Source organism: Argopecten irradians, chromosome 1 (assembly GCF_041381155.1).
Source record: "Argopecten irradians isolate NY chromosome 1, Ai_NY, whole genome shotgun sequence".
Classification (NCBI taxonomy): Eukaryota; Metazoa; Mollusca; class Bivalvia; order Pectinida; family Pectinidae; genus Argopecten; species Argopecten irradians.
In genome coordinates this window covers 39007298-39026550 of record NC_091134.1, presented here as the reverse complement: position 1 = coordinate 39026550, position 19253 = coordinate 39007298, and the positions used below count along the sequence as shown (strand labels likewise).

General features: G+C 36.8%; 1 protein-coding gene across 1 annotated transcript in view; it reads right to left on the bottom strand.

Annotated features, from left to right (window-relative positions):
* The window catches only part of LOC138325233 (receptor-type tyrosine-protein phosphatase eta-like), a 61140-nt gene that overhangs the window by 13533 nt on the left and 28354 nt on the right, over positions 1–19253 (bottom strand). Inside the window, exons 13-31 of the mRNA XM_069270778.1 lie at positions 11896–11940; positions 11665–11709; positions 11437–11481; positions 11057–11101; positions 10636–10680; positions 10092–10136; positions 9777–9821; positions 9397–9441; positions 8706–8861; positions 8226–8363; positions 7285–7430; positions 6052–6141; positions 5464–5545; positions 4868–5041; positions 4017–4148; positions 2308–2434; positions 1419–1492; positions 264–372; positions 63–149 (exon numbers count right to left, since the gene is read on the bottom strand). Coding sequence (XP_069126879.1) covers positions 63–149; positions 264–372; positions 1419–1492; positions 2308–2434; positions 4017–4148; positions 4868–5041; positions 5464–5545; positions 6052–6141; positions 7285–7430; positions 8226–8363; positions 8706–8861; positions 9397–9441; positions 9777–9821; positions 10092–10136; positions 10636–10680; positions 11057–11101; positions 11437–11481; positions 11665–11709; positions 11896–11940 — 1675 coding nt within the window. The remainder of the gene's footprint in view (positions 1–62; positions 150–263; positions 373–1418; positions 1493–2307; positions 2435–4016; positions 4149–4867; positions 5042–5463; positions 5546–6051; positions 6142–7284; positions 7431–8225; positions 8364–8705; positions 8862–9396; positions 9442–9776; positions 9822–10091; positions 10137–10635; positions 10681–11056; positions 11102–11436; positions 11482–11664; positions 11710–11895; positions 11941–19253) is intronic.

Genomic DNA, 19253 nt, shown 5'->3' with positions numbered 1-19253 from the left:
CTAAGGTATAAAATGTTGTGAAGAACTATCTATAGTGTGATAAATGGGTTACATACACTTACCTTTTAGCAGGGATATGTTTTTTCTCAACTTCCACATTAATAGTATCCAGTCTGTCATCATCATCAAAGTCATCGTTCCTTTTAGAGCTGAAAAAAGAAATGGTCATTTTACTGATGCCGAAAGATGTGGAGAATTCAAATGAACTCTGTATTAAAACAGTATTCAAACTTTATTACTGATAAAATATAAATGGAACATACCTTTGCCTCCTCTTCATAAAGACAACAATTATAACGACCACGAGGGCGAACGCAACAATACCGCAAACAACTCCAACAATGACACCAAAGTCTGGTCCAGGGTCGGGAACTGTGAGTAGAAAATGTTAATTATCATAAAGAGGTGATTTCTTTAAGTCAAAGCAAATGCTGTTTTGGATTCATGTTGAATCAAATAATTATATCTAGATTTAGAAAATTCTTTACACAATATACAGTAATTACAGAGCTGTGAAGATAATGCTTAACAGATGTACAACAAGCATATTGCTAATTGTGTTTTCATTAACCAACTACGTTACAGCAATATCAATGTCACACAAGTTACTATGTGTAGGCTTATATTTCTTTGTACAAAAATACCAACAACTGTAAATGACTGATAATTTATCTACACAAAAACGGAGACAGTAAATTAAACTCTTAAATAAAAAAGAACAATACCTGACAATATGGTTACATATTGTCACAAATTAATTACATTTATTCTACAATCACTTGACCTAACCTAAATGACCATGTGCGGGTCCTTTGTTATACATGCTAAAAGTTACTGACAAATTATTTAACAGAAAAGTTATTTAAAAAGTTCTAGTAGAAAACTAAAGTGCATGTAAATTAATTGTATTGTAGATTTACTTATAAGTTAAAAACTTGATTTTTTATAGCTGTAATTAAAAAGACTTACCTTTCTAGCATTACTGCCATAAAGAACACAGGTGTGTGTATGTCCATGTAATGTGCAGACACACATTCACCTGTGTGGGGACCAGGTGAAGCTTACACATGCAGGGACAGTCATGCAGGATCAAAGTGACACTCTCAACCAATGCATTTGCTCGCCTCTCATACATCATAACAACTTACTTACATATACTAATACTAGATAAACAGGTACAGGACATTACATGACACAGGCACATGTAAGTTCAGACAATACACAGTGCATGTATTTTAGACACCTAATTGTTTACACATTATATGAAGACCGCCATATAAATTTAGAATACATATCTGTATCATATCACTAGGTTTATGTAATTCATTCTTAATCTATAAACCAGATAAATACAATACTGGATACCCTAGATTTCTTAGCAGTGAGTGGATTGTCATATCTGTGTTGCTTGAAGTTACCTTGCTCCGTTACATATGGTCCATAAAGTGTTGATAATGTACAGCCTCCTTCAGTACAGACAACTCCCTTAAGACTGGAAATATAAAGTTATAATACGTACAATCTGAAGCAAGTCATAAAACTCCTTTTACATCAAAGAATCAATACTATGTAAATTCTGTATTTGCATATTATAGAGTTATCTGCCCTTGTGTGTAGGAAATCGATTGTGATGTCATGTGAATCATCTTACTTTTCAGGGAAAACAATCTCAGTTTCAATCACACAGTAATGACATTGATATCATAATGAGTACATATCCACAAGGGAGGTAACTCTGTAATATGCAAAGACGGAATGTGCTATAATAATATTAAAGATTAGATAATTTTTTTTTCTTTTAAGAGTAAAGAGTAAGGAAATTTTGGCTGCAATCAACATTGAATATTTGATGAAATCAGACATACTTTTAGGTCAAAGTTAAAACGATGTTATGCTATGTAATCGTAACACAATGCACCTTGTCTAATAATGTATTTGTAATTCATTTATACCACAAATTACAAGTTTCACCATTGCAAGCATATTAAGCTTACACATAAAATATTGGGGAAAAGTACACACTTGTCTATGACTTTTGATTTTGTGGTAATGGTTAATGTTACCTAGTAATAACAAACTATATTGCACATTCATAATTTGGCTTTACATACAAGTATCCTGCCAGCTTTCGCAGAATGTGTGCCTTTAACGATTGAGAAGTTAATAATGGACTGAAGGATTTTGATTAAAAAAAATTGTGAGGCTTTGTATTAACATAATATACTACAGTATCAGCTGTTAGAATCAAGGCATAGTTTAACTTCTTAAGTTAAATATAATATTGTAACTGGCTAAAATAATACATACTAATAAGTTGAGCCTGCCTCCAGAGGTCCATTGCAATAAGTTTCAGAAGAGGAATCACAGTCTGTCGCTGTCCCAATCACAACCACAAAGGTGTTTGTTGACCTTTTGCGTCTGCCAGTTGTACTAGCTGCAATCAAATATATGTTGTTAATATGCATGATTGTAAAATACATACAGTATTCATCTCTTTGTGTAAACATAAACTTCATAATCTAGGACTTTCGATGAATGCAGATGGATTAACAACCCTTAAATTTCTGTTGTAAGCTAAGCAACCAATCTTTTTTTTTAAATATACATATATCATAAAGCAACCAATCTATTTTTAAATATACATATAATATCATAAAGCAACCAATCTATTTTTAAATATACATATAATATCATAAAGCAACCCATCTATTTTTAAATATACAAAATATCATAAATCTTTGTCATCTCAGACACCAGACTTTCAACATTTGAAAACTATAAATAATAAATAATCTAGTGAAGTCAAAGGAAGCACAACACCAATGATATATATATATGTATGTAATGAGAGCTGACAATGTGGAATATTCACAATTGAATGATATTTTGCCTTAATGTTGTCTAATAGAAATAACAAAATTCCCTGAGCCTAGTTAAGACAAGGGCACATAACCTTGACATATATAATGATATACATTTATCAGTGCGATGGATCGAGATATGTTGTGATTTACCTTGATTGAGTAGAGATGTAAAGGCAGTTTTTTGACATCGCCCTGTATTCCTTAGCATAGCCGCTTGATTTAGCAGCCTTCCATCCATTTATGTTGGGTTAAGTAATCACTATCTACTGCTGTTGATGAGGAATCTAAAATGAAAAAATTAATTTTCTAATTTTAAAATCAAATAGGTATTTTATATCTCGGTATATTTGTATAAAAAATATCAAAGAAACACAATTTAACAAAGCATGACAATTTATTGACTTGTGCCCTATCCGGGCCTCGAACTGTAAATCCAACAAAATGCTGTAGGTCATAGGTGAAGAGTCTTGATTCTTGCATTATATGAGAATCTGATGGATGTATAGAAATTCAGGTAGCATAATAAATCATCCAAATTTAGGTCAAAACATGAGGCGTAATGACTTACATGTACTTCATTTACACATGATGTCATATAAACCTGCCACCAATGCATAAAGTCTCAATGAAAATCTCGTGAAAACTATTGTTTGTATTTTACTATTTTGAAATACCATCTTCAAGGGTATGAAATTCTGAAATAAGAAAGATGCTTGTTTCTATTTCTTTTGGTTCACTAGGTACTTATTCCGTATAAGTTTGATGTATATTAACCATTGAAGTCAGTATACGTATACCACCGGGAAATCAGGGTGCATGCCTATTATCGTGATGATCATATTATCGTAATTCAATTTTTTTATTTACAAATGAATTTAAAAAAAAATCCGAAAACATATAACTAAAAAGATTTAATACAAACCTTATAAGTTGGAAAATCACGATGATATGCTGATCACGGCTGTCATAAGATATAGATCTAAGGACCGTTGAAAACCACGTTCTGATCAAACCTAATGGCATTACGTTTGAGTCGAATTCCGGATGAGTCGAATTATTTTCGTTGGTCCGTTGAATTTCGAGATAACGAGTTTCGACTGTATAATGATATACATTTATCAGTGCGATGGATTGGGACATGTTGTGTTTTACCTTGACTGAGTAGAGATGTAAAGGCAGTTTTTGACATCGCCCTGTATTCCTTAGCATAGCCGCTTGATTTAGCAGCCTTCCATCCATTTATGTTGGTTAAGTAATCACTATCTACTGCTGTTGATGAGGAATCTAAAATGAAAAAATTAATTTTCTAATTTTAAAATCAAATAGGTATTTTATATCTCGGTATATTTGTATAAAAAATATCAAAGAAACACAATTTAACAAAGCATGACAATTTATTGACTTGTGCCCTATCCGGGCCTCGAACTGTAAATCCAACAAAATGCTGTAGGTCATAGGTGAAGAGTCTTGATTCTTGCATTATATGAGAATCTGATGGATGTATAGAAATTCAGGTAGCATAATAAATCATCCAAATTTAGGTCAAAACATGAGGCGTAATGACTTACATGTACTTCATTTACACATGATGTCATATAAACCTGCCACCAATGCATAAAGTCTCAATGAAAATCTCGTTGCAATCCAAAGGATTTAACTATTTTACATAATTTGATGAGCATTGTATCCCATATTACAAGAACTTGGGAGTCTTTTACATGTTAACCATGACATAACGAGGCATCTTCAAGGGTAAAAGGCAAATATGTCTGTTTACTGTAACAGATTAATGTTTCATGAGTACAGAAAGACTTAAAATATGGCCAACTTTTTTCATCCACAATTTACCTTTTGGTTCACTAATAAGCATCCTCCTTTATTACAATTCTTAAGCTCCTTGGCCCTAATTACGGTGAATATGGTATGTTGGGTTATCTATCTTAACAATGTTAAGGAATCTGTAGATTATTTACATTTTGACTGTAATCAATACCATCACCTACCCAGACTTGAGCAGGGATCCTTGCATAAGACCACAGCCAAGTCTGTTATAGTGCCATACAGTTCGTTCGTGAAGAAGCCGTCGGTCAGGGACAGTGTGAAAGAAGTCTGTGTAGCCTGTATGTTAGTGTTACTGCTGGAAGGGATGACTGTTTCTCCAACATCCAAAGGTGGTGCTGATGATTGAATGAAAGATAATCCATTATAAATATTTTTGAATTTATCAATATAATCTTAATATGATTCAGCACAGTGTGTTATATTTGGGTAAGTAAAAACAAAGTTTGTAGGATTGTTCAAGAAATACCATATTAAAATGGAGTTTAAACTTTAACATTCAAATATTTAACAATATGATTGTGCAAAATGATAAATAACTGAATTGAATTGGCTAGGGTAGCAAATTATGATCAAAGTAAATTCAAGCTTCTATATTCAATTCAAGTAAATCATTTCTGTTCCAACTATAAAATTTAATCAATAGCATCAAGTTTTCTGTAACCTATGCTGAAAATTTGATTCATTAACATATGAGATACACTGAATCTTTGATTCTTCAGACATCATTTTAAGAGTAATAAAGAAATAAACTACTTACGCCCTGCAGGTGCTATATAGGAAGTACTGCTTTTTACTCCTATATATTCAGTCGGAGTCAAGTCAGTACCTACAGCATACACCTGTAAAATGGACGGTAAAATAACACAAACCTGTTCAAGAGGATGGTAAATATTTTGATAATTTAAACGATAATATGTTCTAAGTAAACAATGAACATTTTGTAGTGTGGTATGTACCAGCAATGCTCATACATGTATATATTTCTGACGAAATGTTTGAGTTTCACAGTTGGAGATAAACCTAAGTGTGCACACTTTTGATCAATGTGATATAATTGTCAATTTAACTGAACAATTTAATCCTCAGTCAAGAACTGATCACATCAGCTGAAGAAACTAATATCATATATAATTAATATGCCATGTGCTTGTATCAAATATTCAGCTTAGATCTTTACCTAAAGTTGCAGTTTGATTGATGCTTATAGTTGTAGCCCAAATTGTACAATTAAATTTCTAAATCACTACTTCTCATTAAATTAATGTGTCTAAAAATGCATTAATTAAGTATTATGATAATAAACACTATGTAGATCCCGGCTGTAGTTAAAGGGTTGACAACTCACCTCAATGTAATATGTGGTCTGTGGTACCACAGCCAGATTTCGCGTTACTGTGTCTACAACTGGTATTTCCTCTGGGCCAGAATTTAAGTTCTGGAATAATTAAAAAGAAAAAGTCAAATTTAGTAGATATTCTTTTTTAAAAAGCAATTTAATACAAAACAGAAAACTGAGGAAATTAAAAGTAATATTACAAAAATACAACTTAATTCTGAATTTGAAATAAACCCTAATTCAGTACACTCCATTAATTTGTTTGTTTGTTTGATTTAATTAACGTCCTATTCACAGCAACGGTCATGTAAGGACGGCCTCCCATGTACGTAGTATGTTGCATGTATGAAGTGTGTGGTGCGAGTTTTGGGAGACTGCGCTATATTCCTGTTGTGTCTTTTTATAAAGTGGAACTCTTGCCCTTTTATGGTGCTATATATCACTGAAGCATGCAGCTGAAGACATTAAGCAACACACCTCACCAGGTCACATTATACTGACAATGGATGAACCAGTCATCCAACTCCCTTAATGCTGAGTGCTAAGCAGGAGCAGACATTACCACTTTTATAGACTTTGGTGCATCTTAGCCAGGGCACAGAACCCAGAGCCTACCTCACAGGGGCTAGCACTCAACCGAAGGCGAAATGCGAGGTGGTGTCAACGAAGGTCGACGTTAGGAAGAAGAAAGTTAGTTAGGAAGAAAAAAAAAGATAAGATCCTGAATTAAGTCGCCTTTTACGATCATGCAATAGGGGCAGCAGGTACAATTCTTACACCCTACCTGCAGGGCACTACCCTTCATTAAAGAGGCATTGGCCTTTCATTAAAGAGGCATTATGGTATTCAAAGTGGTTTTGGAAGGTTTTATAATTTGAGCCTTTTGTCATGAACTAGACAGTTTCAGACCAGGTATCTCAATGACTAAAGCATCCGGCTATTATTTTGAGGTCCCAGGTTTGAACCCTGGTTTACCTGCTAATTATCTTTTCAACTCCCGCAAGAGTCTTAATTAGCCTCAAATAGATTAACATACATGAGTGTGTAGTGATCTAATCTAAATATAATTTTAAAACAAAATAGAAAATAATGTAACATAAACATAATTAAACAATCCTGTTATATCTCCCAAGACTTCAAATGGAAATTTAAATACACAACTAATCTCAAAACTAAAGATACCATTAAGTGTTATGAAAAAATGTCTTCCACAAGTTCAACTGTGTGAACCATAAATCTTACCCCTCCAGTGGTGTTGTGTAAGAACATGAATTTGGTGATGTCGCTGTTCCTCTGTAATACTGAGGGAAGTCCCCATGATACTGTCACCGTGGTGAAATTTGGACCATCAGGGCGAGCTACTACAAAGTTCTCAACTAAACCAGGAGCTGTTTACAAAAAAAACAACTTAATTTAAGATAAGTTTTCAGTTTTTAATATCAACCATTTGTGTGGGACATATATCATACATAATAAAACAAGCTTCCTTTAGTATTTATTATATAGTAAACATAATTCATCCATAGAATGTCAAAGTAATTCATTTAAATGTTTATCAATTCATTCTGTTAAATCAATTTTTTCGCCAAAGCTTGCAAAAATAAAACTTCTTTGTCTCGTTTCATAAAGTCTTACCGGTATATGAAATACACACGCATTAAAAGTGAATATTCTGGCAAAGAAAAAAAAAGGCCTTCCAAAAGTCCTTACATGTCAAAACGATGGTCAAGTTCTGTTTACGTTGTCTACTTTTGACCATTGAAATTATGGAAAAGCCTTGTGTAAATTTAGCACAGTTCAAAAACTTAATTAACCTAACTATTTGAAAGCGAGACTGCATAGAAATACATGTACCAACATGGATATAGCCAGTCGGGAGGACGTTTTAGGATTCCTTTAGTATAGATTAATTTCTTCACATGCAGAGCCGATTTTAGCCTTTCTTTGCCCAATATTCCCTTCAAGATCTATATACATTAACTTCTAAGAATCAAATCTTAACTGCAATCTCTACAAATCCATACAAAACTGTACAAAAAGTCCAAATTGAATGGATTAGACTAAGTGTAGATGAAGTCCTTTGTTTATCTACAAATTTTAAAGTTATGTTATATGCTTAGCTGCCTATCACGGATCATGATGGGCAAATCCAATATTGGGGATATTTTTTTAGCAATATATACCTGCAGCATTTGTCTTGGCAGACGGCAGGCTCGGGCCACCGTAAGCTGCTGTCCCCTTGATAGTACTGGTGGTCAGATTGAATGTATATGTTCTGTACTCCTCTAGACTAGTCACCAAGAGTGTGGTGGTTGAGAACCCTGAACAACCAATGAAACATACAAATGTACTTAAAAGTCACTTTTGACAACAATTGAGATGGCAGTATAATAATAATCAATATTTATATATGATTACATTTATTTAACTGTTAATAGCTATATCCTGATGATGTTTATCAAAAGTACAACAAATCTGAATTTCTAGGTTCATAAATTAATAACATTCATTTTTAATCACAATTATTTTTCTCAAGAATTTCTTTCATTTTTCTCTATTCTGAAAGGCTGACAGATATCCATATATAGGAACCAAAATATAATGTTTCTGATAAATTTAGACAAGGATTGTCTCTGGTGAATCACCTATACTGTATTACTCACCGATTACAGTTTCTAAACGACTTGTCTCTGGAGAGTCAGGTATAACGTTCAGTGTGTAGGTAGTAGGTCCAGGCTCCGGACCACTGATGGCCCAGCTCACACGTATTTCTGTACTACTCACAACAGTGGCTGTCAGGGTCGAGGGACTCTGAGGAACTGGAGAAAAAAAAATCATTTTTAGCATTGATATACATTATTATATTTTCATTATCTCACTGAACATATAACTCTTCATCTGTAATATTAACTTAACACTTCAAAGACTACATTTTTCTGATAAATACCATATATTACAGGCTATTATCAACATAAAAACATTAATTGCCACCAAAAACGTACATGGCGTGACCGTTACCTGTACAATTTTAACCTAATATAGTCCTGACTCACCTACCTGGTCTGTTATGATGAAGATTGTGTTGCGGAGAGTCAACTGTACAATTATAACCTAATACAGGACTCACCTTCCTGGTCTGTTTATGACATACAATGTGTTGCGGTGACCGTCACCTGTACAATTATAACCTAATACAGGACTCACCTTCCTGGTCTGTTATGATGTATGTCGTGTTGGGATGACCATCACCTGTACAATTATAACCTAATACAGGACTCACCTTCCTGGTCTGTTATGACGAAGATTGTGTTGCGGTGAGTCAACTGTACAATTATAACCTAATACAGGACTCACCTTCCTGGTCTGTTATGACATACAATGTGTTGCGGTGACCGTCACCTGTACAATTATAACCTAATACAGGACTCACCTTCCTGGTCTGTTATGACGTACGTTGTGTTGGGGTGACCGTCACCTGTACAATTATAACCTAATACAGGACTCACCTTCCTGGTCAGTTATGACACACGTTGTGTTGGTGTGACCGTCACCTGTACAATTATAACCTAATACAGGACTCACCTTCTGGGTCTGTTATGACGTACGTTGTGTTGGGGTGACCGTCACCTGTACAATTATAACCTAATACAGGACTCACCTTCCTGGTCTGTTATGACATACAATGTGTTGCGGTGACCGTCACCTGTACAATTATAACCTAATACAGGACTCACCTTCCTGGTCTGTTATGACGTACGTTGTGTTGGGGTGACCGTCACCTGTACAATTATAACCTAATACAGGACTCACCTTCCTGGTCTGTTATGACGTACCTTGTGTTGGTGTGACCTCACCATAACTAATCACCTGTACAATTATAACCTAATACAGGACTCACCTTCCTGGTCTGTTATGACGTACGTTGTGTTAGGGTGACCGTCACCTGTACAATTATAACCTAATACAGGACTCACCTTCCTGGTCTGTTATGACGTACGTTGTGTTGGGTGACCGTCACCTGTACAATTATAACCTAATACAGGACTCACCTTCCTGGTCTGTTATGACGTATGTCGTGTTGGTGTGACCGTCACCTGTACAATTATAACCTAATACAGGACTCACCTTACTGGTCAGTTATGACGTACGTTGTGTTAGGGTGGACCGTCACCTGTACAATTATTACCTAATACAGGACCCACCATCCTGGTCTGTTATGACGTACGTTGTGTTTTGGGTGACCGTCACCTGTACAATTATAACCTAATACAGGACTCACCTTCCTGGTCTGTTATGACGTACGTTGTTGTTATGGTGACCGTCACCTGTACAATTATAACCTAATACAGGACTCACCATCCTGGTCTGTTATGACGTACGTTGTGTTGGTGTGTACAGTCACCTGTACAATTAATTAAACCTAATACAGGACTCACCTTCCTGGTCTGTTAGACGTACGTTGTGTTATGGTGGTGACCGTCACCTGTACAATTTTAACCTAATACAGGACTCACCTTCCTGGTCTGTTTATGACGTACGTTGTGTTTGGTAGTGACCGTCACCTGTACAATTTTAACCTAATACAGGACTCACCTTCCTGGTCTGTTATGACGTACGTTGTGTTGGTGTGACCGTCACCTGTACAATTATAACCTAATACAGGACTCACCTTCCTGGTCTGTTATGACAATACGTTGTGTTGGTGAGACCGTCACCTGTACAATTATAACCTAATACAGGACTCACCTTCCTGGTCTGGTCTGGTTATGACAATTATAACCTAATACAGGACTCACCTTCGTTGACAACGTTGTAGGAGTGTGACCGTCACCTGTACAATTATAACCTAATACAGGACTCACCTTCCTGGTCTGTTATGACACACGTTGTGTTGGTGTGACCGTCACCTGTACAATTATAACCTAATACAGGACTCACCTTCCTGGTCTGTTATGACATACGTTGTGTTGGTGTGACCGTCACCTGTACAATTATAACCTAATACAGGACTCACCTTCCTGGTCTGTTATGACGTATGTCGTGTTGGTGTGACCGTCACCTGTACAATTATAACCTAATACAGGACTCACCTTCCTGGTCTGTTATGACGTACGTTGTGTTGGGGTGACCGTCACCTGTACAATTATAACCTAATACAGGACTCACCTTCCTGGTCTGTTATGACGTACGTTGTGTTGGTGTGACCGTCACCTGTACAATTATAACCTAATACAGGACTCACCTTCCTGGTCTGTTATGACGTACGTTGTGTTGGGGTGACCGTCACCTGTACAATTATAACCTAATACAGGACTCACCTTCCTGGTCTGTTATGACGTACGTTGTGTTGGTGTGACCGTCACCTGTACAATTATAACCTAATACAGGACTCACCTTCCTGGTCTGTTATGACGTATGTCGTGTTGGTGTGACCGTCACCTGTACAATTATAACCTAATACAGGACTCACCTTCTGGGTCTGTTATGACGTACGTTGTGTTGGAGTGACCGTCACCTGTACAATTATAACCTAATACAGGACTCACCTTCCTGGTCTGTTATGACGTACGTCGTGTTGGTGTGACCGTCACCTGTACAATTATAACCTAATACAGGACTCACCTTCTGGGTCTGTTATGACGTACGTTGTGTTGGAGTGACCGTCACCTGTACAATTATAAACTAATACAGGACTCACCTTTCCTGGTCTGTTATGACGTATGTCGTGTGTTGGTGTGACCGTCACCTGTACAATTATAACCTAATACAGGACTCACCTTCCTGGTCTGTTATGACGTACGTTGTGTTGGGGTGACCGTCACCTGTACAATTATAACCTAATACAGGACTCACCTTCCTGGTCTGTTATGACGTAATGTGTGTTGGTGTGACCGTCACCTGTACAATTATAAACCTAATACAGGACTCACCTTCTTGGTCTGTTATGACGTACGTTGTGTAGGGTGACCGTCACCTGTACAATTATAAACCTAATACCCATTACAAAAAATTCCTTACCACCGGGATGAACGATGTACAGGTAAAGACAAACCTCAATTTACACATGTGCTTCCATCTAGTACTTAGTCTACGAGTCTGTACCCTCTTCTGTTATGACCATTTGTCACTGGGGGCAGTGTGACCCACCTGATAGAGTTAAACCTAATACATGGCGGACTTAGTAATCTGGGATAACGACCCATGTTTGTGTTGGAAAGTGGACACGTAAAGAAAAGCACAATTAGATATCAACTAAGACTAGGGACTCACTCGTCCTGGGTCAGGTCGTATGACAGTGTTGGTCGTCCCTGTATATATGATACAAATTCTAGTTAATAGTTTTTGTTGGTGTGGAGTCACATGAAACAACCTAGAACAGTACTCACCTTCTGGTCAGTTTTGTTTTTTAACTTACTCTGGCGGCTTTTATTTACATACACCCAATCCAAACACGGAGCTGAATGACACTCATGTGTTGGTCTCTGATTCAACTGTCAGTCACAATTGGACTGTATCAATTGTTATAAATTGTGAAAACATGAAGACGCTGAAAATGAAAATTAAGTAATCGGTATTGTTTAAGGAGGATGGAATGGTAAAAATGGTCTGGTGAGGGTTTTTTTTAATGAAAAAAGAGTACAATGCGAAAAAAGTGCATTTTTGATAACTCCAAGGTTAGGATAATAATCCCGGCTCTCACCATTCACATTCCCTAAATTTAATGAATATAATTATTGGAAAACAAATATGATGGTATCTAAAGCAATTGTAAAGTTTTTATTTCAACCAATATGTTTAAACTCAATCAATAAACCATTTTAGAGGTCTGCACCTATTAGGTACTTTTTCTGATTTGATTCTCCCTTCATTCTCTCATTTTAAACCTCGGCTTTCCCAGATTAACTTTACATGTATGAAGCACACAAAAGATGACCAGGGACCATTATAGGCTTTAATGGACAGAGAATTGGACAAATGTATGGAAGTGAAGGTGATTTGAATAGTCCAATCATTGGCCCCTGAGTACAGGTCCCCAAAACTCATTGTGTAAGTGGAAATTCACACAAGGCCTTATTTAGGAATTAATCTTTGCTATCAGAAATATTTTTTTTGGAAATCCACATTTTCCATAACTATTGAATGTTAAAGAAAACACTTAAATAGTTTGACAAAACTATCTAACAGGTAAGCTTCATGGTGTAAGAGAGACAAATAATAAATAAACAATAAGAGATCCCAGAGGGATCTATGCGTCCACTCCAAAGTTTAAATCTGACAATTGAAAGAGGGATTCTTTTCTCCTCCCTTCTGCTTTTTAAAACATTAACAAATCAAAATCAAAGGACGTCATCTTGTTGTCCAATCAGTCTCAACAATGCCCAATATGCAGAACAAGGACCCTAGGTGAAAGTTTTTGAGTGATCCAACGAGAAACTTCCTGGGAAATATAGTAGTAAACAACTTCAATCAACAATCAAAATTCATGAAGGCTTGCCTGTCAACCAACTCGGCAAACTAAAATGCAACCATGCACAACTAGGGCCCAAGGGGAACTAACAAACTGAAATTTGAGAAAAATTCCCTTCCGTACTTTCTGAGAAATAAAGGTAACACCTTCACATTCAACTATTCACAATCCTAGATGTCTGCCTGATGGCCAATCTTTTGACTGATCAGTACCCCAACATGCAATTTTTGCGCCAGTAGGGACCTAAAGAAACCCTACATGCACGGAGAATTTGAGATGATCCCTTCATCAGGTACTTTCCCTTTCTGGGAGAAACAGACAAGCGGTAAACAAAACTTTTTAATTATCAAAAATCCAATGAAGGCTGACTGCTGGCTGCCATCTTCATGTTGAACTGAGTTTCTGGTCTCCGAAAATGTAATAATATGAATGCGAAAATGATGTATGGGGATTATTGGGGTGAATATGGCCCCACTACAACGAGCTCTAAAGGGGAAACATACATTGTGGAAATGTAGAGAACGATCCACTTCAACCCCCCCATCTCCATACTTTCTCTTCATCTGAGAAATAGCGGTAAACCAAATTTTTAATTAACAACAAACAAAAACCAGATGGGGCTATATACCCCATGGCCTAAACCTGGCTAAACCTGGCAGTCCATCTTGTAGTTGACTGATGCATCTCAAAAAAGCAAATATGGCCAACAACAAACTATGGGCCTCAGGGGAACCTGCAAGTAAAATTTTGAGAATGAATGGTGGGGGGGCTTAAAAAAGTAATAATGAACAAACTATAATATTGAAAGTATCAGTATTTTCAAGTTTATTGGTTGTACGAAAATATTATGTAACTTAAAAAAAGTAAAAAAAAAACCTATACCCCAGGCAGTTAGCCCCGCCCACTACCTAAAGACGCCCGTATCACCTAATAGCTATACTCGGGGTGTACAGGATGTCGTGTGTAAACAAAAAAACAACTGTTAGTAAATACTAAATGACCACATAGTGTTGGAGGAATGTCTCCTCGTCGTGGTAGTGATGAGCTAGCTGTCCAGGATCAGAGGGTGAAAGATTGGTTCAGGTTCTTGTGGGTGTGGCCTGCCAGGTACGTTGTGTAGGAGATCAGGCAAGCAGCAAAGAGGCCAGAGCGGGGCTGAAATAAAAATGAAATTCAACCACATGCTTTACCAAAACCCAAACCAAACACACAAAACCAAAGTAACTTTTAATTACGTATTTTTCTCCTTCTTTGAAATATCTCAACAAACAAAAAGTTAACTTGCAAAAAAAAAATATCAAAGGCTTTGAAAATACTTGATACAATCTATATTGAGAAAACGTGTACGTAGTGCACCCATCAACAGATAGACTAGCCTTTTATATGAAAAAAAACAAAATCTTAAATTTTGAATTACAACCACACCACCCACGCATGTCTTAAATCTATCAATAACCTAAGTCCCATCTATAACATATCTGTACAGTAAGGTTATATGATTCTGTATCATGGTTATCTTAACTTTACTTTGGACACAGTCCCGCGAAGAGGTAGCCACCAAAGGGATCAATCCTCACACATACCACTGACCTGATGGTAATAGAGAAGTTGTTTGTCCCATCTATTTTACACCCTGTACTGTAGGGTATATAATATATGTATACATGGTACATTACATTTGGGACACTGTCCTGAAGCGGCCACCACCAGAGGAATCACCATCCTTCTCACGTAACCCACTGACTGTTGTAATAGAGATGTTGTTTGTCCCATCTATTTACAACCTGAACTGTAGGATATAGAATTATGTTATCATGTACTGTTATCTTTGACACTGTCCTTAAGGGCAACCACCAGAGGATCACTCCTCTCACTAATCTACCAGCTGAAGCTGGTGGTAATAAGAGCGTGATTGTTGTCGCAACTATAACAACTCTGTTGCTGTAGGTTATCGATTCCTGTATCATGTACAGTCGAGACTGTCCTGAGAGCGACCCACGGTATGTAGCGACTGGACTCATTGTCCCAGTCTTAAGTGACCTTCACTTGAGACCCCTCACCCAACGTTATTTTTGCCTATATAATGGGTCTGTTATTCAGCGACTCCCTGTCCTTACGCGACAAGCGAACCATGTTTTTTTTACAACCAAAACAACATAAAAAGACTGGTCTTTCGAGAGACTTTTCATTAGCCTGCGGCCATAAATTATGATAGGTATGAGGTGTAGAACATCGGATAGACCAATACGATAAGAAGTACATTACTTGTGTAACCCAGATTTTTTTGACCGGATCAATGAAAGATCGTTTTTTTTTATCCAACAAAATTTGCGGCCCTGAAACTATTAAAAAGGTTACATATCATTCAGAAAGTCTACTCAACACTAAACTAAGAGGAAAACAATGACAATTAAAAACGGAACCACATTTAAATAAGACTGGCATGTTTATAATTTGCCTAACCGTAGTCATCATAGTGCTAGGTCGAGGTGTATCCCCTCCCCCCCCCTCTTTCATGTTTTCCGTACATGCAATGACGAACAAACATAATTTAGAACTATGATATGAGTAACCAGTCCATATATAACTGCCAACCCTCATAGTCAAGAAACCCTATATTATTCTTCATACACACCTTAAAGTCTTGTAAAAAACAAATGCACACGCACTTCGGCTTCTTGTAAATGGGTGGCCTGCACATTAGGTAGCAGATGGGTACAGTAGATTATAATAAAATTCAGCAAAATACAAAGCCAAGGTTTTAAATGGAACCTCTACAGAACAGTAGTAAATGTTATTGTTTTTTTAAATTTACAATTGCAATTTGCATTGCAATGGAATGATATCCCTAGACACACGTGTGAATTTTTGTATTTTTATTTTTATCAAGCTGAAAAAACCATGACAACTCCACAAATGTATTTTTTTTTAATTGCAAAAAAATGAATAATTAAGATTTTAACTTTAATACCAAAATTGCACCCCCTCCAGATAGAATTTTTATCTCTTGAACAAAATTTAAAAACCAAGCATCATGTATGTCTGCTTGTAATTTATAACAGATTTAAATGATTTTTATTTTTTAATTTAAAAAAAAAAAAAAAAAATTTAAATTAAAAAAAAATCCAATTATTAATTTATTATTAATTTTTTTATTTATCTTTAAAAAACATCAGGTATATGATATATTTATAATTGAAGAATAAATTAACAGACATTTAAATGACATGATTTTTTGTACAGTGATGTTAGCGGATGAACCATTGAGGACAATTGCCTTAAGTGACTCCCATGTCTTATGTGACTTTTTTGTGATGGTCCCTTGGAAAGTCACATAAGACAGTCTCGACTGTACTTACTTTTGGACACTGTCCTGAAGGTAGCCACCAGAGGATAAAATCATCTCACTACCACTGACTGTGGTTAATAGAGATGTTTGTTGTCCATCTATTACACCTGTACTGGGTAGGTTAATAGATTATGTATCATGTACTTACTTTTGGACACTGTCCTGAAGGTAGCCACCAGAGGATCACTCCTCTCACTACCACTGACTGTGGTAATAGTTGATGTTTGTTGTCCATCATTTTAACACCTGTACTGTAGGTTATAGATTATGTATCATGTACTTACTTTTGGACACTGTCCTGAAGGTAGCCACCAGAGGATCACTCCTCTCACTACCACTACCACTGTGGTAATGAGATGTTTTGTACCTCTGTCCATCTATTACACCAGTTATTACACCAATACTGTAGGTTATAGATTCTGTATCATGTACTTACTTTTGGACACTTGTCCTGAAGGTAGTCACCAGAGGATCACTCCTCTCACTATAACTCCTGTAGTAATGCTATCAATAGAGATGTTGTTATCCATCTATTAAACCTGTATGTAGGTTATAGATTCTGTATCATGTACTTGGACTTTTTGGACACTGTCCAAGGTAGCCACCAGAGGATCACTCTCCACTACCACTGATATGTGTGTAATAGTATATGTTGTACCTCTGTCCATCTATTACACCAGTACTGTAGTTTATGGACTCCTGTAATGTACATTACTTTTGGACACTGAGTTCCTGAAGGTAGTCCACCAGAGGATCACTCCAATCATCTCACAACCACTGGAAATGTGTGCTATGAATAGAGATTGTTGTGGTCCATCTATTACACCTGTACTTGTAGGTTATAGATTCTGTATCATGTACTTACTTTTGGACACCTGTCCCTGAAGGTAAGCCACCAGAGGATCACTCCTCTCAACAATCCCACTGTACTGAAGGTTACATAAGAGTCATGTCATGTACTGAACAATTCTTGTGTAGACACTGTCCTGCATGAGGTAGCCCCAATATCAGGTCCTCTAGGCCTCTTAGTTATTCACAAGAAGTTGTTTAAAGGATTTTAGCCTATTTGACCCCTGTGACCTTGAATGAAGGTCATAGGTCATTTATTTGATCAAACTTGGTCGCTGCCCTTCATCCATGCATCCTACAGACCCAATATCAGTACCCTAGGCCTTCTGGTTCTTGAGAAAAAATCGTTTAAAGATTTTAGCCTATTTGACCCCTTTGACCTTGAATGAAGGTCAAGATCATTCATATGAACAAACTTGGTAGCCCTTCATCCCAGCATCCTACAGGCCCAATATTAGTACCCTGGGCCTTCTGGTTCTTGAGAAGAAATCGTTTAAAGGATTTTAGCCTATTTGACCCCTGTGACCTTGAATGAAGGTCATAGGTCATTTATTTGTACAAACTTGGTAGCCCTTCATCCCAGCATCCTACAGGCCCAATATCAGTACCCTGGGCCTTCTGGTTCTTGAGAAGAAGTGGTTTAAAGATTTTAGCCTATTTGACCCCTTTGACCTTGAATGAAGGTCAAGGTCATTCATTTGAACAAACTTGGTAGCCCTTCATCCAAGCATGCCACAGGCCTAATATCAGGTCTCTAGGTCTCTTAGTTATTCACAAGAAGTTGTTTAAAGAATTTTAGCCTATTTGACCCCTGTGACCTTGAATAAAGGTCAAGGTCATTTATTTGAGCAAACTTGGTAGCCCTTCATCCCAGCATCCTACAGGCCCAATATCAGTACCCTGGGCCTTCTGGTTCTTGAGAAGAAGACGTTTAAAAATTTTAGCCTATTTGACCCCTTTGACCTTGAATGAAGGTCAAGGTCATTCATTTGAACAAGCTTGGTAGCCCTTCATCCCAGCATACGACAGGCCTAATATCAGGTCTCTAGGCCTCTTAGTTATTCACAAGAAGTTGTTTAAAGGATTTTAGCCTATTTGACCCCTGTGACCTTGAATGAAGGTCAAGGTCATTTATTTGAACAAACTTCGTAGCCCTTCATCCCAGCATCCTACAGGCCCAATATCAGTACCCTGGGCCTTCTGGTTCTTGAGAAGAAGTCGTTTAAAGATTTTAGCCTATTTAACCCCTGTGACCTTGAATGAAGGTCAAGGTCATTCATTTGAACAAACTTGGTAGCCCTTCATCCATGCATCCTACAGACCCAATATCAGTAACCTAGGCCTTCTGGTTCTTGAGAAAAAATCGTTTAAAGATTTTAGCCTATTTGACCCCTGTGACCTTGAATGAAGGTCATAGGTCATTTATTTGAACAAACTTGGTAGCCCTTCATCCCAGCATCCTACAGACCCAATATCAGTACCCTAGGCCTTCTGGTTCTTGAGCAAAAATCGTTTAAAGATTTTAGCCTTTTTGACCCCTTTGAC